The sequence below is a fragment of the Gallinula chloropus genome, assembly GCF_964237585.1.
Source record: "Gallinula chloropus genome assembly, chromosome: 5".
Taxonomy (NCBI): Eukaryota; Metazoa; Chordata; class Aves; order Gruiformes; family Rallidae; genus Gallinula; species Gallinula chloropus.
The window spans coordinates 30,552,062-30,578,115 of NC_140090.1; the positions used below are offsets into that span (position 1 = coordinate 30,552,062).

General features: G+C 44.7%; 1 protein-coding gene across 1 annotated transcript; it reads left to right on the forward strand.

Moving 5' to 3' along the window:
- Nucleotides 1–1,001: 1,001 nt before the first annotated feature.
- Nucleotides 1,002–26,054, forward strand: NOP58 (NOP58 ribonucleoprotein). The gene is made up of 15 exons (XM_084265766.1): nucleotides 1,002–1,119; nucleotides 4,170–4,246; nucleotides 5,710–5,762; nucleotides 7,539–7,663; nucleotides 8,621–8,757; nucleotides 9,878–9,942; nucleotides 11,231–11,365; nucleotides 12,244–12,389; nucleotides 13,347–13,473; nucleotides 14,138–14,301; nucleotides 15,776–15,910; nucleotides 17,123–17,184; nucleotides 19,661–19,794; nucleotides 24,894–25,003; nucleotides 25,730–26,054. The coding sequence occupies exons 1-15, from the start codon at nucleotides 1,075–1,077 to the stop codon at nucleotides 25,784–25,786; spliced, it is 1,572 nt and encodes a 523-aa protein (XP_084121892.1). The 5' UTR covers nucleotides 1,002–1,074; the 3' UTR covers nucleotides 25,787–26,054.

The window sequence follows — 26,054 nt, forward strand, 5'->3', positions numbered from 1 at the left end:
TTTGGGGTTGGACCCGATGATCTCTCAAGGTCCCTTCCAACCCCTATGAGTCTTACGATTCTTGCAGTCAGGAAAAACTCTGCCTCTACCTGCTTGGGCAGGTAGCCCTCTAGGGGAAACAAGTGGGAAATGATCAGAGCAAGGACCACTGCTCTTTGCCTGGGCTCTGTTAGTGCGCAGCCTTTCAATTACTGAGTAGGGCCTGGTCCAGGTGCACGTCAGAGGCAGCAGCCCACACCAAGACACCCTTTGCCAGGGCAGAAGCCTGCGGGTGGCACAAAAAGATGGCTGCAGCACCTTTGGCTCATACCTGCCCTGAGCAGAAGTGCCAGTATCCTGGGGGTGCTGCAGCATCCTGGGAAAAAAACAGCAGCCTTTAAAATTAATGTTTTGGATGGACGTAAGGCAGCACTTTGCTGCCAGAAACACGGAGCCTCCAGTGCCCGGGGCTGCGCTCAGCTTAGAGGCTGTAGCTGCGTGACATCCACAGCCGAGGTCTTGGGAGCAGGCGGAAGGCTGCGGGAAGGCCGGGCAGGCCGGAGCCGCCAGCTCAAACCTGCCTCACGGTTCCCTCGGGGAACAGAAACTACCGGTGCGGGGGCCTGAGCCCCGTTCCCAGCCGCGGCGCCTGCCTGGCCCGCGGGAAGCGGAACTGGGCTCATGGCGGCGCAGGACACGGGCTGGATACCGCGAAGGGCCGGCGGGGAAGCCCCGCGCGCGGGGCGGCCCGGACCTTGGGGAACGCGAGGCGTCGAAGCAGCCGCGCGCTGCAAGGCCCGCGCGGGGGGCGGGGACAGCCGGGAGCCCAGCGCACGCTCCGCCCCCCCTCCCCCTCCTCCGCCCCCCCTCCCCCTCCTCCTCCCCCCCCCCCGCCGCGCGTGGTCACGCAGCTCGCGAGAGGGCGCGAAGAAGGCGGTTCCACCGCCTCGCCATCCCCTGCGCGTGCTTCCGCTGCCGTCACTTCCCTTTCCGGCGCGCGCGTGCTTGACCCGGGAGGTGGGTGGGGGGGGGCAGTCCGGTCTGCTGTCGCACGTGGCCGCGCCCCGCTCGTCCCCCGCCGGTGCCGCCGCCGCGATGCTGGTGCTGTTCGAGACCGCCGCTGGCTACGCCATCTTCAAGGTGAGGCGTGGGGGGCGGCTGCCTCCCCGCGGCGAAGCAGCCGTGAGGGTCGGAGCAGCGGGGGACGGGCGCGGCTCGGGGCCTGCGGCGCGGTGCCTCGGGCCGGGTCGCGGAGGCCGGGCTGGGAGGGGCGCCCAGGTCCAGGGGTGCGGGAAAGGGGCCGAAGAGCCCCGGTTCCCCGGTGGCCCTGTTAAGCATCGCCCGCGGCGCTCGCTTTCTCCCGCCCGCGGGGGCGGGCTCTGCCGGCGGCCATGTGCCCGTGGCCCTTTTGGGGTCCCCGGAGGCATCCGGCCCGGGGCGCGCTGACCGCCTTCTCTTCCCACCCGCCCTCGTGGGCGCGGGACGCACGGGCAGCGCGGTCCCGGCGGGGGCGCAGGCGGCCCCGGCCCGAGCGCGTTGCCAAACGCGGGGTTCATGGGCTGGCCGAGCGCGGTGCCGCGCCAGCGTGGCCGCAGGTGCAGCGTGTCTGCTGACTCCCTCGGCTCTGCCGGGACGTGTGCCGGGAGGACCAGGCCCCCCTCAGGGCTTTGCTGGCCTCCCAATGACGGGACCCAAAGGCCGCAGTTTCACGGCGGGCTGAGCAAGTCCAGACTGGAGCTGCCCTGGTGCCGCGCTCCTCTGTGGCCCGAGAGCAAGCTGCTGGCTGGCTGTGCCCGAACCTGTCGTGGAACTGCCCCCTTGGAGCTCCGCAGAGCGCTCGGTTCGCTTCGTCTGCCCTGAAATCCTTCCTCCTCGTTGGGGTGCAGCTGTGCAATTCGGACGGGGGGACTTAGAGGATGTGAGCCTCGGGGGGAAGACAAATGCTTCTAAAAGCAGATAGTTTTCGGGTTTGTTCTGCGGTGCATGGGGAGGTGACATACACAGCAGCATCCCTGACGGGTTTGCTTACTGGGTGTTTGTACCAGCAAGTTCACCCTGTGCCTTCTGAGTTAGTAAAAAACCCAAAAGCCTCACAACCCCCCAAACTACCTATTGAGGAGGATCAAGCCTCCTGCGCCTTTTGTTTCACAGGGGCTAGGAGGTGCTGCGAATGACCCGTGTTTTAATTTCTGAAAGCAGGGTAGGCACAAAGCAAAGGCAGGGTGTAGGGGCAGGAAGAGAAGCGCAGAGGTGTCTGCAGAAGCGCCACAGGATGCCGCTGCGGTGTCACCCACCAGCTGGGGCCGGGCTGTGGCTGTGATGTGTGTGCGGAGCGGCTAGAGGGCACCAGGCACCAAGCGGCGGTGGCCAGAGGCAGCTTTAAACACCATCTCCTCCCTGGGAGAGGCAGCGGACTGCACAGGGAGAGAGGTGACAGATTTCTGCCGCAACTGAGCAGAAGTAGTATCTTATTAAAACACATGTTTTGAGACAAGCTTTGGTTTTTCATACAGATTCTGTTTGTGGCTGCCGACGCCGGGTACCATGCACCCCAGCCACAGTGCGCATCAGCAGGGTAGGGCTCTCAGTCACCTCGCTTTCCTTTCCCAGATGCTGTAGCAGTTCAGCTGGAAACTTGTGCCATGGTTAATATATTCATTCCATGCCAAAATATTATCTGCAAAATTTAACTTGAAATAGATAAAGCTTTCTCTCAAGATTGTCACCGCTGTGTCTTTTGAGGAAGGGTTGTGTTAGGTTTGTTTGGCTTTCAGCTGCTTGAGGATTGGACAGAATTAGTGCTTCTGTATTTTGGGAGGCAGTCATGGCCACCCACTGCCCTTTTCAGCAGTGCCCACAGATGTCCTTAACTGTGTTCTGCCTTCATCCCTTGGTGGTTGAGAACTGTTGTCCTCTGCAAGCTGGGTGGCTCTCAGGTATTCCCTCCTAGATGCAAAGAGTCTAGTCAGGGCTAATGGGGCATAGCTGTCTTCTAGATCTTGGGAGGGGTTTCCAGCTCATTCTTATTATGTTGCAGGGCACAAAATATCTGTAGGCACATATTTTCTGGATGCTAATAGACTTGATTTAGCAGCTTCTATGGTCTTTTTTTTTTCCCCATCTATGTATCCATGTCTATTTCTAGAGGCTGAAAATTCTGTAGGTCTTGGTATGGGAAAGATGAATGGAAGGAAAGAATCGTCAGGCTGAGGAAAGGAAGAGCTGCCCCGAAGCTTTTATGTGCCTCACAGTCATGTGGAAAATGGATTACTATGTTTACTTGCTCAGCTGCTAATTGAGGTTAAAAAAAGACGGCCTCCTTTGACTGGGGTTTAAAAATCTGCAAGGGAGCAAAATATCTTAATCCCAAGAACGAGTTCTGTGCCGCGTCAAGTCGAACTGCAGCTGTGGGAACAAAACCACAAGATTTTTGAGTGGGGTGTAGAAAACATGATGTAGGCGAGCTCTTGACCGTATGGTTCCCCTGAGCACTTTTCTAGGAATTTGGAGTACGCTGTGTGTTTTGTGAAAGGCCTGTTGGCTCTCCTGATGTAACTGTTAACCTCCTGCTGTTTAAAATCTGAGGGGGATCCCCTTTGTACAGAGATGGGTTGAAGCTATTGCTGTCTCTTGGGTAATTCTTGGTTTAGCAGATTACCAGGCTGTGGTGGAAAGCGTCTTCTTTAGAGAGATGTCCTCTTTCTTCCTTGGGCTAGCTCAGATCAATGAAAATAATCTGTGGGACCACTCCTTCCTGTTGGGCATCCCAGACACATCTGTATTTTCCCATAGTACTGGCAGGTTTAGTTTTGGGTTGCTGGGGTTGTGAATGAGTCCTGTACAGGATGTGGAGCAAGTCTGGCTTTGGTAAACAAGGGGAATGTTTCACTTTAACGTGCAGGTTCAGAAGGACCCAGCCATTATTGAGCAAAGTCTGTAATTCAGTTGACAGTAAAAATGCTGTAAACATAGCTGTGTATTAGTGGGATAAAGCTGCTGAGAGACAATGGTGAAACTGGAGATCACCAAAATTGAGTTTGTTGGCTTGATAAGTATTAACTTCCAGTACTTGGGTATAGCATAAAAATGCTTCAGGTCCTCTGCTGAATGCAGGGTTGAAGGTTGTTCAAAAGTGCTTTAAATATAATTGTGTGGGTGTGTTTGTTTATTTGTTTTCCCTTCTTCTGCAGGTTCTGAATGAGAAAAAGCTCCAAGAAGTTGACAGTTTATGGAAAGAATTTGAAACTCCTGAAAAAGCCAACAAAATGTAAGCAGCTTTATGTGGGGACAGCAGCCTGGCTTTTGGAAGGGCCTGACTGCCTGCAGAATTGTGTGCATCTGAGGTTCAGAAAAAAGTATTGATTTTATTTTTTTTTTTGCACTGTAAAAGCTGTGAACGATAACGTGACGTTAGATACTGAGAAATTTAAATTGGAATATCAAAGTGGGGAAAAAAAGCCTAAACTGTTTTCCTTGCACTGTAATTAAGCTGCGGAAGTCATTACCATGTGCCACTGGAGCAAGAAATTAAACAGTATGTTCAGGAGCTCTGGATGCTTTGACAAGAAGATCCACGCTTGTAATGCTGGAACGGGCTGAAATGACAGGGGTTTGTGCTCTCAGAAAATCCTTTAAAAGTTGAATCCAGCTGAAACTAATAACCTGTGAATCAAGAGTTAGTGTTACTGCCCATGCCATCAGTGAGGGTTAGCACTGTGTGCCTCTTGTCTTGGAAACAGCATCTTGGCCAATTGCTATACAGGATGTGGCTCTTAATGGGTATCTACTCCGATCAAAGTAATTCTTCTCTCTCCTGCCTCTCTAAAAAGGCATCAGTGTAAGCTCTTGGAGCTTCTCTTGAGCTGTGTGTGTGCTTAACTCGAGCACTCAGCTTTACCTGTGACCTTGCTTCCTTTGCAGATACTTGACTCTCATAGAGCCGTGGTTAATCAGAACTGGATTAGTCAAATGCCTGTCCCTGACAAGGAATTTACTGGATGGAGATAGCTTCTTAACTGTAACTCTAAATATCAACACCACGGACTATGTGAGGAGGAGGGGGAAGCTGGGCCTGAGGATCTCACAGTGTGTGGATAAAGGCTGTCTGATAAGCGCTGGCTGTGTCGTCTTTGGCACGGAAGGATTTTCTGTTGTTTGTTTTCAGTTCAGCTCAAACTTGTATTCTAATTACAAAGGAGGACTTGAAGATTCATGGACAATGAATCACTTCAGTTTTGAAGTCTTTGAAGATCCATTCGTTTGAAAGCATGTTAAATCTGAGCTGTGCAGGCTATGCATTCCACTGAGGCAGAAGGTTTCTTTTTGCATGTGAGTTGGAAGATGCTATTGTCAGTCAGTCAGCAGTGACACCTAGTTAATTAAGGTGCAGTGTCAGGATTTAGATGGCTGATGTCTGACTTTAAATATGAACTACAAAACAAATAAAAAATGGCTTAGGTTTTCTGATTGTGTTGGTCCTAGAAATAACAAATTAAAATGTCTACTTATTTAAAAAATAAAGTTTGTGGGACCCATCTGAAGAGTCACATCAGGTTCAGAATCAGATTTAGTGCTCTTCCTTCTCTTTAAAGATATGGATACTGACTTCTCTTTTGCAGTCTTGAGGAGAAGAGGAGAACTGTAATAGCAGAGGCAGGAAAAAAGTAAAGTGGTTCTATTATCTGGTTAATGTACATTTGATTACACACTTGTATTTTTTTTTTTCTTTAGAGTAAAGCTGAAACACTTTGAAAAATTTCAGGACACAACAGAAGCACTTGCTGGTGAGTGAGTTAACATTCTTACAAAAAAAAAATCCCTGTCATACACTAGTTCACTCATTAGTGTTTCTTTGATTAGTTTTTAAATTACAGATTTCCCAAGTCAAATGTTGCTGTTGTGTTGTCGTGTCACCCACGTCGTCTGTAGTACAGTAGAGATGTGATGAGGTTTAGTGTTTTTCCGACTGTGCTCATCACTAATGAGCATCATGTATCAGGTTTTGCCAGTAGCCTGTTGTCAATGATGGATTCTTGTTGAAGCTGAATATAACTGATTTGAGTCAACATTTCGTCACTACCACTGAGACAAAAGATGGGTATTAGACTATATATCTTACAACTGTCCTTGTTTCATGAATGCAGAGTCTGCCTGTATTTTTTTCACTAAAAAAAAAAGAAATTTAGAAAAATGGAAACACCCACATACAGTAACTCTTACTAATTTAGCTCTTAAGTGCTTGATGCTCTGGATGAGCTTAAACAGAAGCGATAGAAGTTCTAGCTAATCATTCATAAATGGTGTTGCTGCTGAGTGAGTTACATGACATCAGCAGGTAGCTGTTCCAGGTCACGTGACTAAATAATGGAACCTCATTCTGTGTCGCTTCAGAAAAAGCTAAGGGAATGAGAAAGGAGACACTGCCATCATACTTGAGATGCAGGTTAAACAACTGAGATTGAAGCTCCTGTGTAGTCCTCTCCCAGGCATATTTTTGGATTATATTGCTTTTGCATAGGTTTGGATTCAGATCATGTATAGGTAGGCTAATGAAATAACCCCAGCCAAACTCACAGAAGAAAACAAACAAAAAAATCCCAAACCTGACCAAATACCTACTACTTTGCTTCAAGTTGACCTACCTGTGAAATGGGAGAGATTATTCAAATATGTCATATTTGTTTTGAAGGGAAGACCATGTATGTGGTTTTAAGTGAGTTAGGAGCTATTAGCTGGCTTGAAAGGTGGAAACTTTATCTCCATGGTAGAAAGGCTGAGAGAAAACTTGGCATAGCACTTAATTTTTACCTCTGCAGTTCATTAAGGTTCTGGAAATAAAAAAACACTGCCTCCTCTTCTTTTTACTGTGATGAAGATATTGCATCAATCAGAAGTTCAGTGGAGCGCAGAGCTGACCTGCAAAGAGTTGTATAAGTGCCTGCTTAAAATATATTGTGTGGGATTGTAAAGCTTTTACAGATCTAATAATACTTGAGTATGAAAAACGTCCTCTTAAAATTCTTCAGGGCACATAGTATATTAAAAGGGTCTGTGTCCAGCTACCCAGTCGGTGTGTTTGGCATAATTCTTTGTTGGCCTTTAGGAGGTAGTACATTACCATGATCAGAGGATGCAAGTAAGCCATTACTTTATTTAGGATGTCATGGTTGCTGACTAAAAGACCTAGAAAATGGTTGGTTAATTAAACGACACACAAAATGTTCCCATACAACCTTGCCTTCAGAAATGTTAAACTTGTATCTAAAGCATATGGCATTCTGTTTGTAGAGATCCTTAAACAAAATTGACAGAAATAGCACTGAAACCACGAGCAGGAAGGAGAGGCAACTGGGAGAAGGGGTTTTGATTTAAGCCTCCAAAGGAGCAAGTATATAATTTTCTTCTACTTTGATTTCAGGTGCTGCATGGTGAAGTAGTATTGCAGCTCAGACAAAAGCTGCTGTGGGGAGTTAAAATAAAAATGCCAAGTTAGGAGAACCATTTTTACACGTTTATGAGGAAAAAAAGAACTGCATCTTTGATGTCTTTGTTTTATACAGCATCCACAGCTCTGGTAGAAGGCAAGCTCAGCAAGAACTTGAAGAAAATTCTTAAGAAGTTCGTTGCAAAAGATGCCCATGAACAGCTAGCTGTGGCAGATGCCAAACTTGGAGGTGTCATAAAGGTGATAGTCTTCCTTTTGTCTCGTGCTACTGAAATCTTGAAGTCAGGTTCTGGAGATTTTGCAATTACTAGCAATGGAATGTGCTGCCAGTGCTGTGTTTGAGGTGTGAAAGATACAGAATCCTTACGGTGAAATGTATACTGGGAAAATGTCATTCTTGATTGCACAAGGGAATGATAGGGCAACAGTGCACTGAGGTGTTCAGGTTGGTTAGAAACCCAACAGATTACAAAATTAAATTCCCTCATAATCACATTCAAAAAAGGAGGGGAGCCAGGAACCAAACAAAAACCAGCCAGCCAGACACTCCTCGCTAGCAGATGCAGCAGTAGTGGGGTGGTGACTTCTTGCCATGTGAGTACGTGTTGTTCTGCCTTCCTCAGTCTACAAGCAGTTGTGGACATCCTTCAGTCCTTGCCTACCTGAGGAAGGAAGTACAGTAGAGCTGGACTGCTTTCTCCAGTGTCTTCTAGGAGTAAAATACCAGGTTCCCATCTCATGTCTGATTGCTCCCTATTCCAGTGGGGACCTCATGAGGTATTAAAGAGACTGGTGTAGGCTGAAAAATTGTTTAGTGTTAAAGTGAGTAATATTGAGGAGACTGAACTAATTGTTCAGCTTTGTTCTCTGAAAAAGACCCCCAAACCTCTACCTCTGAGTTTTCTCTCTGTGGCCAGACTGTTGTAACCTGCAAAATCTTGAATCTATAATTCACGTGTCTGCATAGCAGACAGACTATTAGAAGACTCTTCCTTGAACTGGAATTGTTACTGTGTGGGGAACTAAGGGTGTCTTTGATGCTCACTACCTTGAGCATCAAAAATGCCCGAGACTGTTGTGTGATCACAGGATTGCAGTGGGAAAATGAGGTATAATGAGATAAGGCGATTGGAAGAAAGGCTTTAGAGGAGCATTTTTGTCGGGTCTGACTTCAGACCAACCATTTCCATCCTGCAGGACAAGCTGAATCTGAGTTGTATACACAGCCCGATGGTTACGGAGCTGATGAGAGGAATTCGCTCACAGATTGAAGGGCTTATCACAGGTCTTCCTTCTCGAGAGATGGCAGCTATGTGTCTGGGCCTGGCACACAGGTGAGTTCCTACAGCAGCTCTATTCCTATGTCTTTGGCTGTGCTGTGTTACTTGGACACATGTTGAGCACCTGACAGTCTCACACTCTGTATGTTGATACGTTTGTATAATTTCAGATGAAGTATTGTTTTGTAAAGGAAGAGCTTTATGGTTGGCACTCACCCTTGAAGGGAGAGGCTTTATCTTCACCTGAAGTTGATAGCTTTCCTATGCATGTTACATACTTTAGAATTTGGTTTGAAATGCCTCTGTCAAAGGGGGTAACTGAGAGACAAGGTGAAGACTGTGATTTGTTGATTTATGCTGGAATCAATAACATTTACATTACATGAGTAAAGGCGATGTCTTCTCACCTTGCTGTCACTGCCTTTTAGATTTAGGTTTTAGAAAGTTGTTGGGTCAGTGTGGGGTGAAGCATTCATTCATGAGTAGCATTTAATCTGTACTCTGGCATGAGCTTGTCCTGTCCGTGAGCTATTGGCAAGTTGCAGGATTGCTTTGCTGTAGCTAATTCCCTAAAAATAGATGTATGCTTAGAAAATGGACATTAATATTGAAAAAGGTCTTTGAATATGCGAGTCTTCATTGATACCAAGTGTATCTTACAGTAGCATAGTGAGAAATTTGAAATACCCCGTTGCCATTTGGCTTTAATGTATTTCTCAGACAGTGAGTATCTGTTCCAGGAAGCTTATTGCTTGACATTAGCGCTGCTGCTGTTTGCTGCTGGGTAGGTAGTTCTGTGGATTGCCTCCAGCCACTGCAAAACTGGAAGTGCCATTGACAAATACTTTTTTTTTGTGGGGAATCATGCAGGAAAAAACCCCAACCCAACAGCCAGTTTCCTGCCGCAGCGCTCATGTTCAGCCTGCTGCACGTGGTACAGATGGCTGTAACTTTCCCTTTCACCCTGGTGGTGGGGTATATGGATGTACACGTGTCAGAGCTGTTGTGAAACTTGTCAGGGTAGCTTCTTGCCACAGCTGAGGGCACTCAGGGACATAAACCTGAGTTGGTATGAATGAATGTATGGACAGCTGTACTAATGTACAGTAGCAGCAGGTGGGACACGCTCTGTGAGATGCAGGATGCTGACAAAACTGTACTTCTGTCTCCTCAGTCTTTCCCGATACAAGTTGAAATTCAGCCCAGACAAAGTAGATACCATGATTATCCAGGCAATTTGTAAGTATATTTAGAGCTTAAATTATTAATGGGATTTGGCTTAGGATAGCTGACTTCTTTACATTGGTTACAGAAAAGTATTGCCATCAACTTCATCCTACTGTGTTTCAGTAAATGGGTCATGGTGTTCAGCTAGGCATAAGGTGTGTTTTCTTTAGAGGGCTTTCCACAAGCAAGAACACTTTTAGGATGACACAGTAAACTGTTGTGCACTTTGCCTATTTAAGCTGTTCTCTATGCTAAGAAAGTGCTAGTCAGTCCTCTGATGACTTTGCTATCAAACAGGCCTCCCTCCTGAGTCGTGTTTAGAGAATGGTCCCCACAGGATAGGATTTTCTGCCCCTCCATTTTGGTAGTGTCATGCATAGAGGGCAGTACAGACCCAGACCCTTGTGTTTGGCATGTAAAACCCACCAGAGTGTGTAATGGCTGCATTCCATATCCTTGCTTTCCTAACGGAAAACAAACTGAAATTGTAAACACAGCTAGGAAAGCTCATTCCCCATTTTTCCTTGAAGGCATCCACATTACAGCCAGCGTGCTTGCTGGGAAGCAGTGGTGAGGAATCCTGTTTGGAATACTAATTCCCAGACTGTTGTCAATGATGAGACCTAGTTAAGATGAAATTAATGATTTAATTCAGTTCCTTCGTCACTACCACTGAGACAACAGATGGGAATGTTGGTATTGCATTAGAGGGAAATATTTTGGCCTCAGGACTCTGTAGCAATGTATGCTGTGGGTGTTATACTTCTGGGTTGTAAATCCGGTTATTGGTCATATCTGGTAAAAAGCCTGTTGGGTTTGTGCTGGCTATATTTAAAGACAACTAAAGGGCTTAATACAATCTTTCAAATCAAATAATTGGATCCAAGATCAGTTTCTCACCATTGAAATGCTTTTCCTTGAAGTTTATTAGATGGCCAAGTCTTACATCAATGTCATGTGTAGCACTGGCTGACTGAAAGGAAGAACAGCTGGCTGCTGTTCCCCTTCCAAGGGAATGTGCTTTAGAGCTGCTAAAGGAGCCTGTGCAAGAGAGTCCCAGTGATGAAACTCAGGCCACACTTGTGGGAATTCTAGTATTTCTATAATATTGTGCCTGGGCTTATGTAAAAGCAAAGGACTCTCATGTACTGCACCTTATGTTTCCTTCTAGTCTTCAGGGGACAAAATACTTCAGCTTATCTCCCTCTACACTATTAAAATTTGATGATTTGAGAGTTTTCCATTTTTAGATTACCTTTATAGGGAAAAAAAACAAGTAGTCCATTCTTCTTTTCCTTAGCACTTCTTGATGACTTGGACAAAGAACTGAATAACTACATCATGCGCTGTAGGGAATGGTATGGTTGGCACTTCCCTGAACTGGGCAAAATCATCACAGATAACCTCACGTATTGTAAATGTGTGCGGAAAGTTGGTGAGTAATGAGGAGGCATAAAGCCTGCGTAACGTTGCATGTTAGTGTACAGTGCATTAATGGCACTGCTTTGTAGACCAGCCACTCATCCAGCTATTTGTAACCCTGAATACAATCCTGTCTTCACCAGCCGTGTAAATAGGGCTGTGGAAGGCTGGCATATGCGTACCTCAGTGTGTTGATGCAATTTACCTTTTTGAAGGATAGAAGCAGCGTAATACCATATCACTGGTCAGTTATTCGTGGACCACCTGTGTGTCTTAGAATTAGTCAGCAGACCAGGTTGAAAATTTGTTCCCAGGAACTGATGTAAAGAGAGTTGCCGACTGTTTGTGGATGCTCTTGGAGGCTAAAACTCCTATAGTTATTTGTAAAAGCAGAAAGAATGACCACTATATTATTTTGAACACTTGCTCTGCCTCTTAAGCATGTGCTTTGTATTGATGATTTTACTATTTTATTTTTTCTTTAAATAATGAAGTTTGCAGTCCAGAAAGACTTGTGGTTTTAAAGGGACCTTTTACTGAATTGTAGGAAGAATTACATAGGTTTGGTTCGTGGTAAATTGCTCTGCTTCCTGGAATTCTTCCTTTGTAATCTTGTGGCTGAATACACTGCAGCGAGCAAGTACTGCAAAGGTGAAGTATGCATGTTACAGAGGAAGGGCTTTTTTCTTAGCATCAAATATAGTGTTTCCAGCCACTCTCAGCTAGTATGGACATGAAGTTAGAACAGTTAGATATATTTGGGGAGTTTAGAATAGGATGACATCAGATTTGACTCACTGTTGTTATTTTGGCCTTTTATCTTTGTTTCTCGTGCTTTTTACTAGTTCATCTTACCCCCAGCACAAACATGCTTTCATCTGTCCTCCACAGGAGACAGAAGCAATTTTGCTACCTCTGATGTTTCTGACATCCTACCAGAGGAGATTGAAGAGGAAGTGAAGGCTGCTGCTGAGATTTCCATGGGGACAGAAGTATCAGAAGAAGATATAAACAACATAATCCATCTGTGTGATCAGGTACGTACATGTGGATGAAGAGCGATAGTAACTCCACTTCAGTTAGCCATACTGGAGCCTGCTCTACTGAGGAGAGGTTTCCCCAGGACGTTGCTAACAGATGCACTTCTGATGGCAGTGATGATTCCCTTATTGTTGCTTTCCTGATGCATAGACATGAGGGTGCACAGTCACTACCTCATCTGAGCCATCTCAGACAGTTGATGTCTACACAATGTCTTCCAAAAGTGTCAGTCTTACTATTGGCTGGAATTTTGCCATTATTGTGCTTTTAAGTCCTTGAGGTAATGATACTGTAGAACTTTTTAAATCTGTCACTTCTGAAGCTAGGTGATAAACCCTGATTAAAAGTGTATTGCTCCCCAGAAGAGTTAGGAGCCCTATCCTGCTTTCATCTAGATTGTATGTAAACTCCCTCTGACATCAGTGGTTCCAGTTGGATCTCTTCGACTTTGCCAGGGAGTGGCAGTGTTAGGAGTAGCAAGTTCTTAGTCTTGGTCTAGACCAGGCTGCTTTTTTGTGTGTGTTCTAATTGTGTGTATTTCTATGGAATGAGTAAAGAATGCTTATCCCATTTCAAGAGAATGGTGGCAAAGATTTATGTGAAAACTGAATGTTCCAGGGTTTTGTACTAGAGAAAATGTCCTTACTAAGTATTTTTGTTCTGCTTCGCTGTCTTTGGCATGTTGTCAGCTCCTTTACCAGGCACTTCACTGAGAAAATAAGTTGCCTAAGGGAGCGAGCAATGCAGATCCAATCTATTTTGTGGAGAGAGCTCTGCTCTGGGAATATGCCTGTATAAAGCTTTCTATAACTCTGGCTTATGATTGTTCATGCATGTTGCACTTTATTAATCTCCTCCAATGGAATTCTCAGCACTTGCTCATTTCAGTATTTTTAGCTCTTTGTTGGTCAGCTAAAGCTGATTCCTGTAACCAAAGTCTGTCTGTCTGCCAGGTGATTGAAATCTCTGAGTATCGGACACAGCTGTATGACTATCTGAAGAACAGAATGATGGCCATTGCTCCTAATCTCACTGTCATGGTGGGTGAACTGGTTGGAGCAAGGCTCATTGCTCATGCAGGTGGGTTACACTGATAACTGTAAATAAAACTTAGATGACCTCATTGGAGGTGTTCTCAGAGGAGCTGGTCTGCTAAAAGCATTGTGCAAGGCCCTGATGAACATCTCGTGGTAAAGAGGGGGAAGGTAGCTCTTGAGGAATCTCAGAGTACCAGCATGAGCTTAGTAGTAGTCTGTGATGATGTACTTAGTTGGCCTGAATTCTTTTTGGAATATGAGGGCAACTTAAGTCACTACCTCTTCTGAGACACTTGCTGAGCCTCCTGCTGATTGTAGTTGCTTCTGAGGCAAAATGCTGTCAAACTGGCATTTGGCCTTTATAGTCAGGCTGTGGCTTATGGTAGCAGCCTTACTTCAGTCAACTATGCTGCAGTTCTGTAATGACACGTACTTGCTGCCAGACTTTGTCAGGAGTAGATATTACTCCAATGGGATATGTTCTATTGAGTCAGCCTTCTTTCCTGTTGCTGAAGTCAAACCAAGACAGAGTTAGTTGAAGCATGAAAGACTGAAATGGCCTATCTGTCCTTCAAGAAATGAACATGAAGCACCTCTCATAGAAATAGATGAATCTGAGCTTCCTACTTGTGAGTAGCATAGGAATATAGCCTCCTGCTTATCTGGCTGCTCATCTTACAGATTGCTATTGTTGTGTTACCTCCTAGGTTCCCTCTTGAATCTGGCAAAACATCCAGCTTCAACAGTTCAGTTACTGGGTGCTGAGAAGGCGCTCTTCAGAGCGCTGAAAACTAAACGGGACACACCGAAGTTTGGCCTTATCTACCATGCTTCCCTGGTGGGACAAACCAACACCAAAAACAAAGGAAAGGTGAGATGCAGAAATGTTTACCAGCGTGGGTTTTCGAGAGTGTGAATATCTGTTGATGAGATGGCTTGAGCTTCTCAGAGAGGCTCTTTCAGTGGCTTGCTTTACTGTATTGCTTCATGGTTACATGGAAAATGCCAGTGTCCCACAAATCTTCGGGTGTCATTCATTCCTGTTCAAAAAGGGGAATGGGATTGTTCATTTGTTCAACACTGCCGAGTGTCAGGTGTTGCACTTGGGACGGAAGAATCCCAGACACAGATACAGACTGGGAGAAGAACTTCTTGAGAGTAGCCCTGCTGAGAAGGACTTGGGGATTGTGGTGGATGAGAAGCTTGACATGAGCCAGCAGTGTGCTCTTGCAGCTCGTAGGGCCAATGGTATCCTGGGCTCCATCAGGAGAGGAGTGGTCAGCAGGGACAGGGAGGTGATTGTCCCTCTCTACTCTGCCCTCGTGAGGCCCGATCTGGAGTACTGTGTCCAGATCTGGGGCCCCCAATACAAGAAGGATGTGGAACTGTTGGAGAGGGTTCAGAGGAGGGCCACAAGGATGATTAGAGGGCTGGAGCACCTGCCCTACAAAGAGAGGCTGAGGGACCTGGGCTTGTTCAGCCTGGAGAAGAGAAGGCTGCGGGGGGACCTCATTGCAGCCTTCCAGTACCTGAAGGGAGCTTATAGGCAGGAGGGGATTCGACTTTTTAAAAGAGCAGATAATGGCAGGACAAGGGGGAATGGACTAAAGCTAAATGAGGGAAGGTTTAGATTAGATATTAGGGGGAAGTTTTTTACAGAAAGAGTGGTGAGGTGCTGGAACAGGCTGCCCAGAGAGGTAGTGGATTCCCCATCCCTGGAGGTTGGTGTCCCTGCCTGTGGCAGGGGGGTTGGAGCTCTATGATCCTTGGGGTCCCTTCCAAACCAGACCATTCTATGATTCTATGATTTGACACATCTGAGTAATAACAGATGCATTCCTGCTGGCTTATGATGGAATACTAGCTTTCTCAAGGGCTATGTTACTACTTTGTTCTGCGTGGTAGTAAACTGAGGTGTTATGGGCTTTACTTTTGCTAGAAAATCAGGCTCTTATTGTTGTGTTAAGTGTAGTATGGTTTGTGGCTTGCTTTTGAAGAACATGGGCTTTAATAATGCAGGTGGATGAATTTGTGTTCAAATTGTGGAGAAAGCTTTTCAGCTGGAAATTACACCTGAAATTAACCCAACCTAAAGGCTGGGCTAGAGTGGGATATGTGTAACTAACTTGCTGTCTCAGATGCTTCCCTCTGTTTATCAAGAAGATAAAGCATTATGTTAACAGTTAAAAGAATGTTGTACTAACTGGGTTTGGGCTTGTGTGTTTTTTGACGAAACAATGGTAGTAAATGGTTGCTGTGTTCTTTTGTGGGTATGGTTTCAGATCAGAGTGAATTGGTACCTTATGTTAAGTCTTGGCAGTTAATACTCCTTTTGGTTTTTCTAGATCTCTCGAATGCTGGCAGCAAAGACCGCCTTGACTATCCGTTACGACGCCCTTGGAGAGGATACCAGTGCTGAAATGGGAGCTGAGAACAGACTAAAAGTGGAGACAAGAATGAGGCTTTTGGAAGAGAGAGGGGTAAGTCTGACAGTGTGGCGTGAAGCTGACGTTCTTGTTTATGGTAGGCTTTTCTGATGCACTGCTTTTTGAGTCTTTTTCCCTTCACTCAGTTGTGTGATCCCTGTTTCTCCCAACCTTGGCCGGAGCAGAAGGGGTTTGTCAGCTGGCTCCTGCATCCATGCATTTGTATGTCAGTTTTTCTTGTTTACATACCCTTGTCTTCATTTAAGTTACACTGAAAAAATCTAGAGTCTAATCGATGTTAATGAGGCCATGTCTTTATGTTCTATTACATTTCTGGATTAACAGCAGAGATATGCTTATTATTTCATAGTTTCTTTCTCTGCGGCTTAGAAGGAAGTGCAATTTTGGATTCACACATGCACTTTTCCCCCCCATGGCTCCCCAAAATCTGAACACTGGTGATATTTAGTCTTATGGAGCTTTCTCTGTAGCTAAAGCAAGGTGTTCTCCCATCATCTAATGCACATTCTGTCTCTCTATATCTGCTGTTCCATCTGTTGCTGTCGGCGCAGCAAGCCAGGAGAACGTGGGGTTCGCTTTCCTGCTGTATGTGAGCTTACAAATGATGACTAGGTTCAGCTGTCCGAGCTAGAAGATCTGATACTAATGCTGTAGAACTGACATGGCTAGAACAAAAAAGAAAAATCCAGAAAAACCTGCCTGCTGCTCCTTGAGCATTTAATAGGAGGTAATACTTCCCATTGAAACAAAGGCAAGGAGACATGTTAATGCCAAAACACAAACTGATCATCTGACAAGTACAAATTTAATTCAAATCCAGTTCAGGGCCTGTATTGTGGTTTTAAAGCTGGCTTTATGCCAGGCATAGGGTACCTGCCCTGACATGTAGTTAGTCTTGCGAAGTAAGAAAATGACACAGATTTGAGCTGGTGTTGGGAATTCAGAGGTATGATGTATGTCATGTGGCTGTGGTATGTTTGATGCAGTGCTAAACTGAAGATGCCCTTTAATTGAATTAGGCTCTTGAAAAGCAGTATTAAAAAAGCACATGCCTTTCTCATCTCAGTTACGTCCCTATCACCAATCTGGTCCCAGGTATAAGACTCATACATGTACACAAGAGCCTGACCAATAGTATACGTCTATCTTTCCATTTTTTATTTCCTTTCAGGAGCTGTAGAACTTGTGTTGTGACTTGTTTTCATTATGAGTAATTTGGTTTTATTGTCTAATTTTTTCTTGTAGATAAGAAGAATAAGTGGCACTGGAAAAGCCTTGGCCAGGACAGACAAGTATCAAAACAAGAGGTGAATATTTTTTCCTTTCTGCTTGGCTGAGTATAAATAACACTCCATGTTTTCATTTCTGAGAAGCTTTTTGGTTGTGGGCTGAGTTTGACTCAAGATTAAGAGTACAGAAAATGTTTTCTCAAAGTTTGATGACAAGTCCCACTGTTAATGGCATTTTCTGTTTTATCCTTCGTTTTACTGTTGTGGTAAAGCCAGTGAACTAGAGAAACAGCCCTGATTTTTCCAGTAGTGAATTACTGACGTAATCAGATAAGTATATTTAGATGCTATGTTATCAGCCTGAAAAGCTAAATAGTTTGTGAAGTTAATATGTAGCAGCTTTATTTAATCCAAGTCTGAATAAGTAAGACAGCGTCAGGGTTTGAATTAACTTCTTTGACATGGAAGTGGTCCTACAGACCTTCTCAGGCTTGAGAAAAAGCACTGTTTGTTTTGAGCAAAGCTTCAGCTGATTGTTTAGGTCCCATATATGAGTGGTGTGTATCTTAAGGAATAGGCAAGGTCTGTACTCTGGACATGTAGTGTGGTTTCTGGTGCCTGAAGTGACACTGTAAACTGCAACTGGGACAGCTGAAGATTTAAAGATTGGAACAGGTTATTATTAGTCTGAGCTGTGACATCTGGGTTTTTCACTTAATTTGGTTGCAGACTTCTTTCTTAGCTCGGCCTGCTTATTTTGCTGAGCCTTCAGTGCAGAAAGGGCAAGTGCTCGGCAAAACCAGTGCTGGGTGTGAGTTATGTGAGGGGTGGGGGGAATAGCACCCATCTGTGGTCCCCAAACATCTTTCCCAAGCCTAGTTGTAGCTTTTGTTTCCATATGCCAGGCATTTCAAACTGTAGTGATGGCTGAGATTACTGCAGCAGCTTTTGCAAAAGACTGTGTCAGTAAATGAAGCATCAGAACATGTAAGGAGGCAGCAGCTATGGCAGGAGGGTGTTGAGGGAGGTGTCATACGTGCAGGTTTTTGACCTACTGAAATGGAGTCATGAAATCCTGCCAGAACATGTTGTTTCTTAGACATGCTTTACAAATGTGTCTAGGCTTGGGGGAGAGAGGGAAGATAACTACTGGCTGCTTGGCTTTAGTCTGGCTGCCTAAATGGGAAAGTGACTCAGACCCTGTCAGATTGTCCTTATAGTACAAAAATGGTAGGATTGCTGCTCTGTGGTGGTTGTTGGAAGGGCTAAGCTTGTGTTTTAAGGACATCAGCAAGAATTTCTTAGTCTGGTGTGCAACTATGGATCCTGTATGAATTGTCTACATTAAAGTAATGCTTCAGAAGTTAATTGTGGTGTAGTGTTTAGGGATGAGGTTCAAGTGAAACATTTTGGTATGCTTTCCAAAAAAGATGAGAGAATACATTACCTATCCTTGGCATGTTTGTTTACTGATTGTTTTCTTTATTAGTATTATTTTGACAATGACAAGGAGGCCAATGAGCTCTTGCCTGAGTTTAACTTAAGCAGAGTCCAATGTTTGCAAAAGGCTGCATAACCAATTTCTGCAAAGCAATATGCAGTGTTTGTACCTGTAAGAATAATTTCTGATGCTTGGAGGATGAATTGATGGTGCTGTCTGCTAGCATTACCATGTGCTTCCCAGTCTAGTCACTTCTGATGCTTTTGTAACCTGTGCAAGGTAGCTACTTCAGATTCCTGTTGCAGAGAAGGTTGGATGCTTGATATGTGGCTGGGGGGAATAGTTCAGAATAACTGAAAGCTGTAAAGCTCCTTTCTCCTTCAGTAGGAATTCTACTCTGAATAAGAAAAAGAAAGAAATTGCATCATTGCTAGTAGATGATTCAGTTGCTCCTGGAAAGGTCCAGCTAAACAGCACCAGGTTGCAAGGTGACTGTGGAGGAGGTTGGAGCTGAACAAAGTTTCAGACACAGATTAGGTATCTGCATGTCCCATAAAGTCAGTGATCCAAGTGATACAGAGATGAGTCGTAGTGTTGCCCTGCCTTGTGAGTTGTGCCCTGTAAAACATACTGGTGGAGAGGCAGCACAGAAAATGCAAAAATAAAGCTACTTCTAATCCTATATATATATATATTACCCTTAGGGTAGACTTACATGGACTTTACAAACTGTGTGGAGCTATGTCCTTGTGACTATGCAGCTATGATACAGGCTTTCTGCAGCAGAGAGATCAATCTAATGGGTAATTTGAAGTGCTCTGTAGAGCCTCAGGCAGATATAAAGCAGAAGCAAACATATTTAACTAGTATCTTCTGTTCAAATCAGACAGTTGCACTTTGTGGGGTAATTCCTGCAGCCAGGGTTGCTGTTGAGCCACTGGCAGATTTGAGAAGGGGCTAGCTCACTACCTGTAGATGCTTTGTTAGCTGAGCAAGATTGACTTGCCAGTGTTTTTGGAAGGTTGTTGGAAAGTTCATACTCAAGTGCAGGATAATACCTGGGGGCTAGCTCTTCTTTCTCTTACTTCAGCTGACTTGTTTTCTTCATCACAGTGAAGTGAAAGTGTTTGACCCGTCTGGCGACTCGACGCTTCCTGCGGTTTCAAAGAAACGAAAGATTCAGGAGGTGGACGACCAGGACACGGGGGTTGCTGTGAAAGCCAAGAAATTCAAAGCAGAGATGAAAGGTTAGTTGCTGCATCGCTGCTGTTGGCATGTTGCTGTGTGCACCGTACAGTGGGGTTTAATGTTTACAGCCAGCCACAATACCTGGTTGTTATTCTTGGGAATTATGGCGTATTTTAAAAAAGAATCCTTTATGGACTGACACCAGGTTGCAGTCCATTTGCTTTAAATATCTGTTTTTAGACAGTTGTGAGCATATAAGATAATTTAAAACAAAAAAACCCTACTGCTGTTCTTGCAGAATTTCTTGCTCAGCAGCTTTGCTGAGATTCTGAGCAAGAAATTTTCTCAGTAAAACCAGAACTTGCCCAATTTTCTTTAGAAAAAACCCCAAAGCTTTTATTTTTGTATAGAAATGCTTTCTGATATGTTTCAACATAGAAACATTGAACATCAGGATTTGAAGTGAAATGACACTTGGAAATTTCTGACTGAATTTACGTAATACATGAACAATTGTTATTCTCTGGAGACCTAAAACTGAACCGTGGCTACAGTTGTTCTTTCTTTCTCTGATAAGTTACTATGAAGAAAAATTTTGGACTGTGACTTCAAAATAATCTGTTTTCTCATTATGTATGGTTTGTTTTAAGAAAAAGCATCTCTTCGGTGTGCACTTCAGCACCTCTGAATGGCTGGCCTGACACTTGCTCTTATAGTGGGTAACTTTGAAGAAAACAGAAAAAGCTAAAGGGAGGTGACTTTAGGTCACTTCTGTGAGATCCTGAGTCAGATCTGGGTATGAACTACTAGCAAGATTTGTCACCTACCCTTGCCTGCAGCAGGGGAGGGCTGTCAGAGCCTTCCCTTTTTGTCCTTCTCTGTGCTCCTCTGCTCTAGGGTATCACTGTAATGATGCTGGTTCTGTACCTTCGTGCTCAGCTGATGCAGAGGTGGTGTGGTCCAACCAGATGCTGTTTTGTTCATGGTGTGCATAGATGGAGCAACTTGTAGGAACTTAAACTTAGCTGAGAATTAAAGATACACCAGAGGGACAATCCTTTGTGCTGGAAAGCTGAGATCTGTGCCCCAGCTTGTTCTCTTGTACTTACCGCAATGAGACAAGGACACATGAGCACATTGGAGGCTTGAACTTTGCCTGTTGCTTTTTGGAGAATGGGTGTTCTTACAGCTACTGCTTTTGATAATCTTTTGAACTAATTTCCCTTTCTGTAGTCTCAGAACTGTTCCCTTGGGCTTCTCTTCTGTTATCAAAGCAAGTGTTGACATCTCACAGGCATAAGCTCCTCACAGGTGGAATATTACATTCATTTCCAGCCTGGTCCTTTGCAGTATGAGATTTCTCTTCATAGAGATATTATTTCACAGTTCATGATTTTATATGCAAACCTGCTTGTTTGCTTCATTTGCTTTATTGGGCATTGATGCCCCCTGGTTTAGGGATTGGATGGAGCTTAGCAGGTATTCTTGAGCTACCAAGAACTATTTGAGCAGTGGGTGGTGTTTGGGATACTTGTGGACTACTGTAATCTGTGCTGTTGGCTTTGTTTTTTCTGTTTGCTTGGGGGTTTTTATTTGGGGTGGGTTTGTGTTGTGGTTTTTTTAACTTTCCAAAACCTCAAGTGCAAGACTCAGATATGCTGCTTTTCTTCCTGAAAAGAAAAATAAAAATAGAGCACCCTTCAGATGTCTGATTCATAGTTCCTGCTCTTTCCCCTTTCTTCACATGAACAGGATCATTGTACTTGGGTACTTGCGCATTAGAACTGTGCCAGTTGTTTTCAGCTATGGCAGGAGTGCTTTCAGAGGGCTTATTTATCTCATATCACCTGCAAACAGAACTGATCCCTTCAGCCTGTCCTCTTGTACCCTACAAAACAGCACTGACGCTATGTTTGCAAATTCTTGTACTTGACCCCCCAGCAAATACATGGATTTCCCTGAGACAGACGGTGATCTTGCTCTTTTCCAGCGTGTGTAGTTGGTGTGACTGCATGGTGTGCTGAGGGGATGGTGGTCTGAGAAGCTTGAGGAGTTCAGTAAGCTGTGGAATTCACAGAGGAGTGTAGACAAGGTCCCACCATTAGGAAGTATGTTGTGTGCCCACTTGAATGCGGATGAGCCTTTAATTTCTGCTGTTCTTGGCTCAGTATCTTTTGGTGCGGTGCTCTGTGGAGCTCTTCCCTGGTCAGAGATTACACATCCAGACCTAGCGTTGTGAAAGAAGTCTCTGCCCTCTCCTTTCCCATGCTGTTTTGCTGCTCTGTGATAAATGGGGGTGGTGGAAAAGCAGTGCAGGGGAAAAAGGGAATTTCTCAGCCAGATCACCTTTAATCTGGTTTGTACTGAGAGAGGAAGGTAAGGGACAGGAACAAGTTGGAAAGCTGCCGCTGGAAAGTTTTGTCAGACTGTTGCTTTAATATTTGTTGTAAAGGGGGAGGACAGTGTTTTGAACTGTGCTAACCTGAAATGTAAATGCTACTGCAAGATGAGTTGTGTGGTGTTTTCTCTCTCCCTGTTTGGGGTGCATGTATAGGAGGATTTGGATAGGAAGTGGCAGGGAGTTTAGGGGTGAGGCATGACTTCAGACACTTTTACCCTTAAAGAGAAACCCAAGTGGAAGGGTAGTGCCTGAAGCAAGTTATCAACTTAAGTTTTCTGTTTAAAACCAGTTTTAATGGTGGGAGAAGGGGGAATAGGACAGGTACTTTTGTGACTGCAGTCTTTGAAGTAGAATGTGACTAGACAGAATTCATACCACCAATAGGGCTAGCCAGCACCCCCAGTGAAGTGTTCAGCTTAAATTTACGCAAGTAGTAGCAGCCAGTCACTTGGAAAGGCTTCTCTGGAGAAGATAACTATCATCATAAATTAATGAAGTGAACCCTGCAAGACACAAAGCCTTGTGTGATGGCAGTATCAGGACACCATGTCTCTACTGATAGGCAACGTGACTTGATTCTGTACTTGCCAGCGTTGTGTGGAGGAGGGAGGGTATCAGACTGGTGGTATGTAACAGCTGGGCAACAACTGTTGGAAAATGGCCAAGTGGAACTACTGCTGGTGACCTCCAGCACTGCACAGGGCCATCAGTCGACCTGCTTTTTCTAGTGCTGCTTTCTGTGCCTTGGTGCCTGACAGTAAGAGATGTTGGCTTGCTTGTCAGCTGCTGTGTGTCACAAAGAAACCCCACTGGGTTTAAGTGGCTTAGAAGTATTGCACCTGGAGGGAAAAGACCAGCACCCCTGGAGCATTTACCCTCAGTCTGCAGTGAAGTCTTGTGATGAGCTTTGCTAGAAAGCAGCAACTGAAGTCTTCAGGAAGGCGCGTGCTGCTGGCTGTGAGAAGTGACAGTGCCTGTGAGTGCACAGGGCATCATCTGCGGTTGTAAATTGTGACAGGTTTCACTGCCTGGTGTGTCAGGCTTGATGACACATAGGGTAATAACAAGAAGCTCCTTTTCCAAGGTTACACCCAACATTTCACTTGAAAATGCATAGTTTACCAATCCAGCTGAGTGAAAATGTGTTGCATAGCAAAATGTGATGTGTATGCTCCTCTTGTACTTAAATGTAGTTTGTGCTTATTTTCCAGCTACTTTTATTTCCCTGTGTCTAACGTAGGGAGGTGAGGATATTTATTTTTACAAGTGTTTTGAATGCCTTATGGTTGCACACTGTTCACTGTGAATGTGTATGGTAGAATCCACGTAAATTATATTTACAGGTTCCTTTATCTGGAATCCTTTGCTGTTTTGCCTCTGGCATTTTTTTTAATGTCAGAACACTGCATGTGTTAGCTGGCTGTATCTTCCTGTAGACACGTGTAGAAATTTTTTTACCCTGAAGCCAACTTTTTTTTTGTCTGAAGCTTGTTAGAGGCAAAGACTGAAGTGTGTTTTTGTCTCATAGTCCTTCTGCTGCCTTGAGGAGCTAAATTTGTGACAAAGTGCAGTCAAGATCTTAGGAGGTTCTGTGTTTGGGGTTTTTTATAATTGCGCTGGTTTTGTTTCTGTATTTGTTGTAAGTGGTAAGTGTGCTTCAGAATTAAACTGCCTTGGCTTTTAGGGGGAACGCAGTGAGAAAATTACTTCTTGAGTCATACCTCCAGTAGCAAACATACACACCACAAACACCACTGGCTTCAGCATCTCACTTTTGTAGCTACTGAAGGGCCATAGTTGGTACGTCATGAACTCAGGAGTACAAAGTACTAAGGAACTTGGTATCCAGCACTGACTCAGTTGTGCAAATAATGTAGCTTGGCCATGATCCAATAACAGCCTGGCTACTGCCTAGGCTGTCAGCTTAGTAATGATTTCTGCTTGGCTTCTTTACCTAGAGATTCCTAAGACTGTGGTATGTATTCTAGAAAATGAGTGGTAAGTCATAGTGCCTTTACCTCTGTGATTAGATAGGCCAGGGTCGATGAACAGTTCTGAAAAATAAATGCAAGGAGGTATTAGTAAATGTTTCCTTGGGTTAACATTCCTCTCAGCATATATAAATAATTCAATTCCTGTCTTCCAGGACAGGAAACAGTTTCTGCTTCTGTGTTAAATGCTTTATGTTAGCTCAGCATTAAGAGATCTTTGTGTTTGCCAGTCTAAACAGTTAAGAAAACTGGTCTGCTTCTTAGCAGATTTCCAACATCAAGGCAGGGAAATTGTGTGCCAACAAGCTGCTGCTGGCTGGAGACATTTCTAATGTGGATGTTACAGTCCTTCCACTGCCCCCATGATGCTGGGGAAAATAGTTGCCAAACTGTGGAGAGTCTGTTTTCAGAAAGAATACTCAAAGATAACGTGGTGGACAAATGAAAATGTGCAAGCTCGTTTTAAACTCTGGTGAGCAGTGTGTAGAGCAGCGTTGGCTCCAGGAGATGTGAATAGTGCTGTCTGAATGTTGTCACTTCTGTCTTGGGTAGCTGTATATTTTGATTATAGCAGGGAATAGTCATGCAGGTGAGGGCAAAGTGGAGAGAAAATAGGTGTAGAAGGATATAAAGAAAGGGACAGTTTGGTATTTTGGGTTCTTTCTGTCATTGTTGTATCCTCTTATCTCATAGAGAGCTTTTCCTTTTGCCTTTTACACCCCTAATAATTGACAACCTGCTTTTCACTTTTAATCCTGTGGTGCAGAAGAGACAGCTGTAGAAGATAATGAACCTGTGAAAAAGAAGAAAAAGAAAAAGGATAAGGAAAAGCAAGCTGAAGAAGAGGTACTGAGTGAGGAATCCCCCGTAACTGAGGTGAGGCAGAATTGCACAACTAACTGTTCCATTGTGGGAGTGGATCCTCTAAAGCATATGGGGCGGGGGGAATATTCTTGTCTGTATAACCCATGGTGTGCAAGGGCAGTTTTGCTCTAGTTTCTTGATATCTGTCACTAATGTCCAGGAAGATTTGCATTGCAAAATAAGGTCTGGGAAACTTGTGACTAATGCATCATTTTATCAGAGAATAAAACCCCCCCACTTTAATGTCCTCTGTTTCTACACCTTTTCCAGTGGGGAGAGTGTCCCTTGGTGCTGATCCGCAGGCATCTGGCTAATGTTCAGGACTCACAGGGAGCAGAGGCCATAGCTGCTGAATTGATAAAGCACCATTTGATATCTCCAAGCTGTGACAGAGTGGATGACACCAAACCAAACTAGTTGTGCAGTTTAGAAATCCTTTTCTTAGTGTGGGATTTAATTTTCTCCCTTCTGTTTAGGGCAGCTACGCTGCCTGAAGCAGTCTGAGTGCCATGCTGAGCTGCTGGTGGTATGGCAGAGACACAGCTTCCCTGGCCCACTGGCCCCACCGTGCTGTAAACTTTGAGTATGTTAGTGGTAGAGGATGAGGACGTCTCTTGGGTTGTGCTTTGAGTAGGGCAGCTGCTGTGATGCTTTAAGTGTGAGCTTGGTTGCCTAGCTACATGTGTTGCTTTGCTTCTCCATTATGGTTTGTTCACAGCAACGTTTGTTTGTTTGCAGAATGCAGAGAAAAAGAAGAAGAAAAAGAAGAAAACTAAAGAGGAGGATGAAGACTGAGGAGCAGGGGGGAAACATTGACCTTGGGCAGCTGCTTCGGAGTAGCATTTCTTGACATAATTTCTTCAGCCTCTTGCTGAAACCTGTAACTTGTGTTGCAAGAGAGCAAGGAGGTGGATTTGATAGCTGTCTTCTGCCCTGCAGTAGCATACCCCAGTGTCTCACGTAAGAGGATTGCTGGGGTTTTGGTGGTTTCTTTTGTTGAAAAGCTCATAATCAATCCTCTTTTCACATGCAGTCTCCACTGATGAGGAATAAAAACATTTTT

Excerpts from the sequence above, each read along its gene's own strand:
- NOP58 (XM_084265766.1), top strand. The coding sequence starts at position 1,075 with ATGCTGGTGCTGTTCGAGACCGCCGCTGGCTACGCCATCTTCAAG. Across the intron at positions 12,390-13,346 it reads TAATCCATCTGTGTGATCAG|GTGATTGAAATCTCTGAGTA; the intron begins GTACGTACATGT and ends TCTGTCTGCCAG. Across the intron at positions 19,795-24,893 it reads ATTCAAAGCAGAGATGAAAG|AAGAGACAGCTGTAGAAGAT; the intron begins GTTAGTTGCTGC and ends CCTGTGGTGCAG.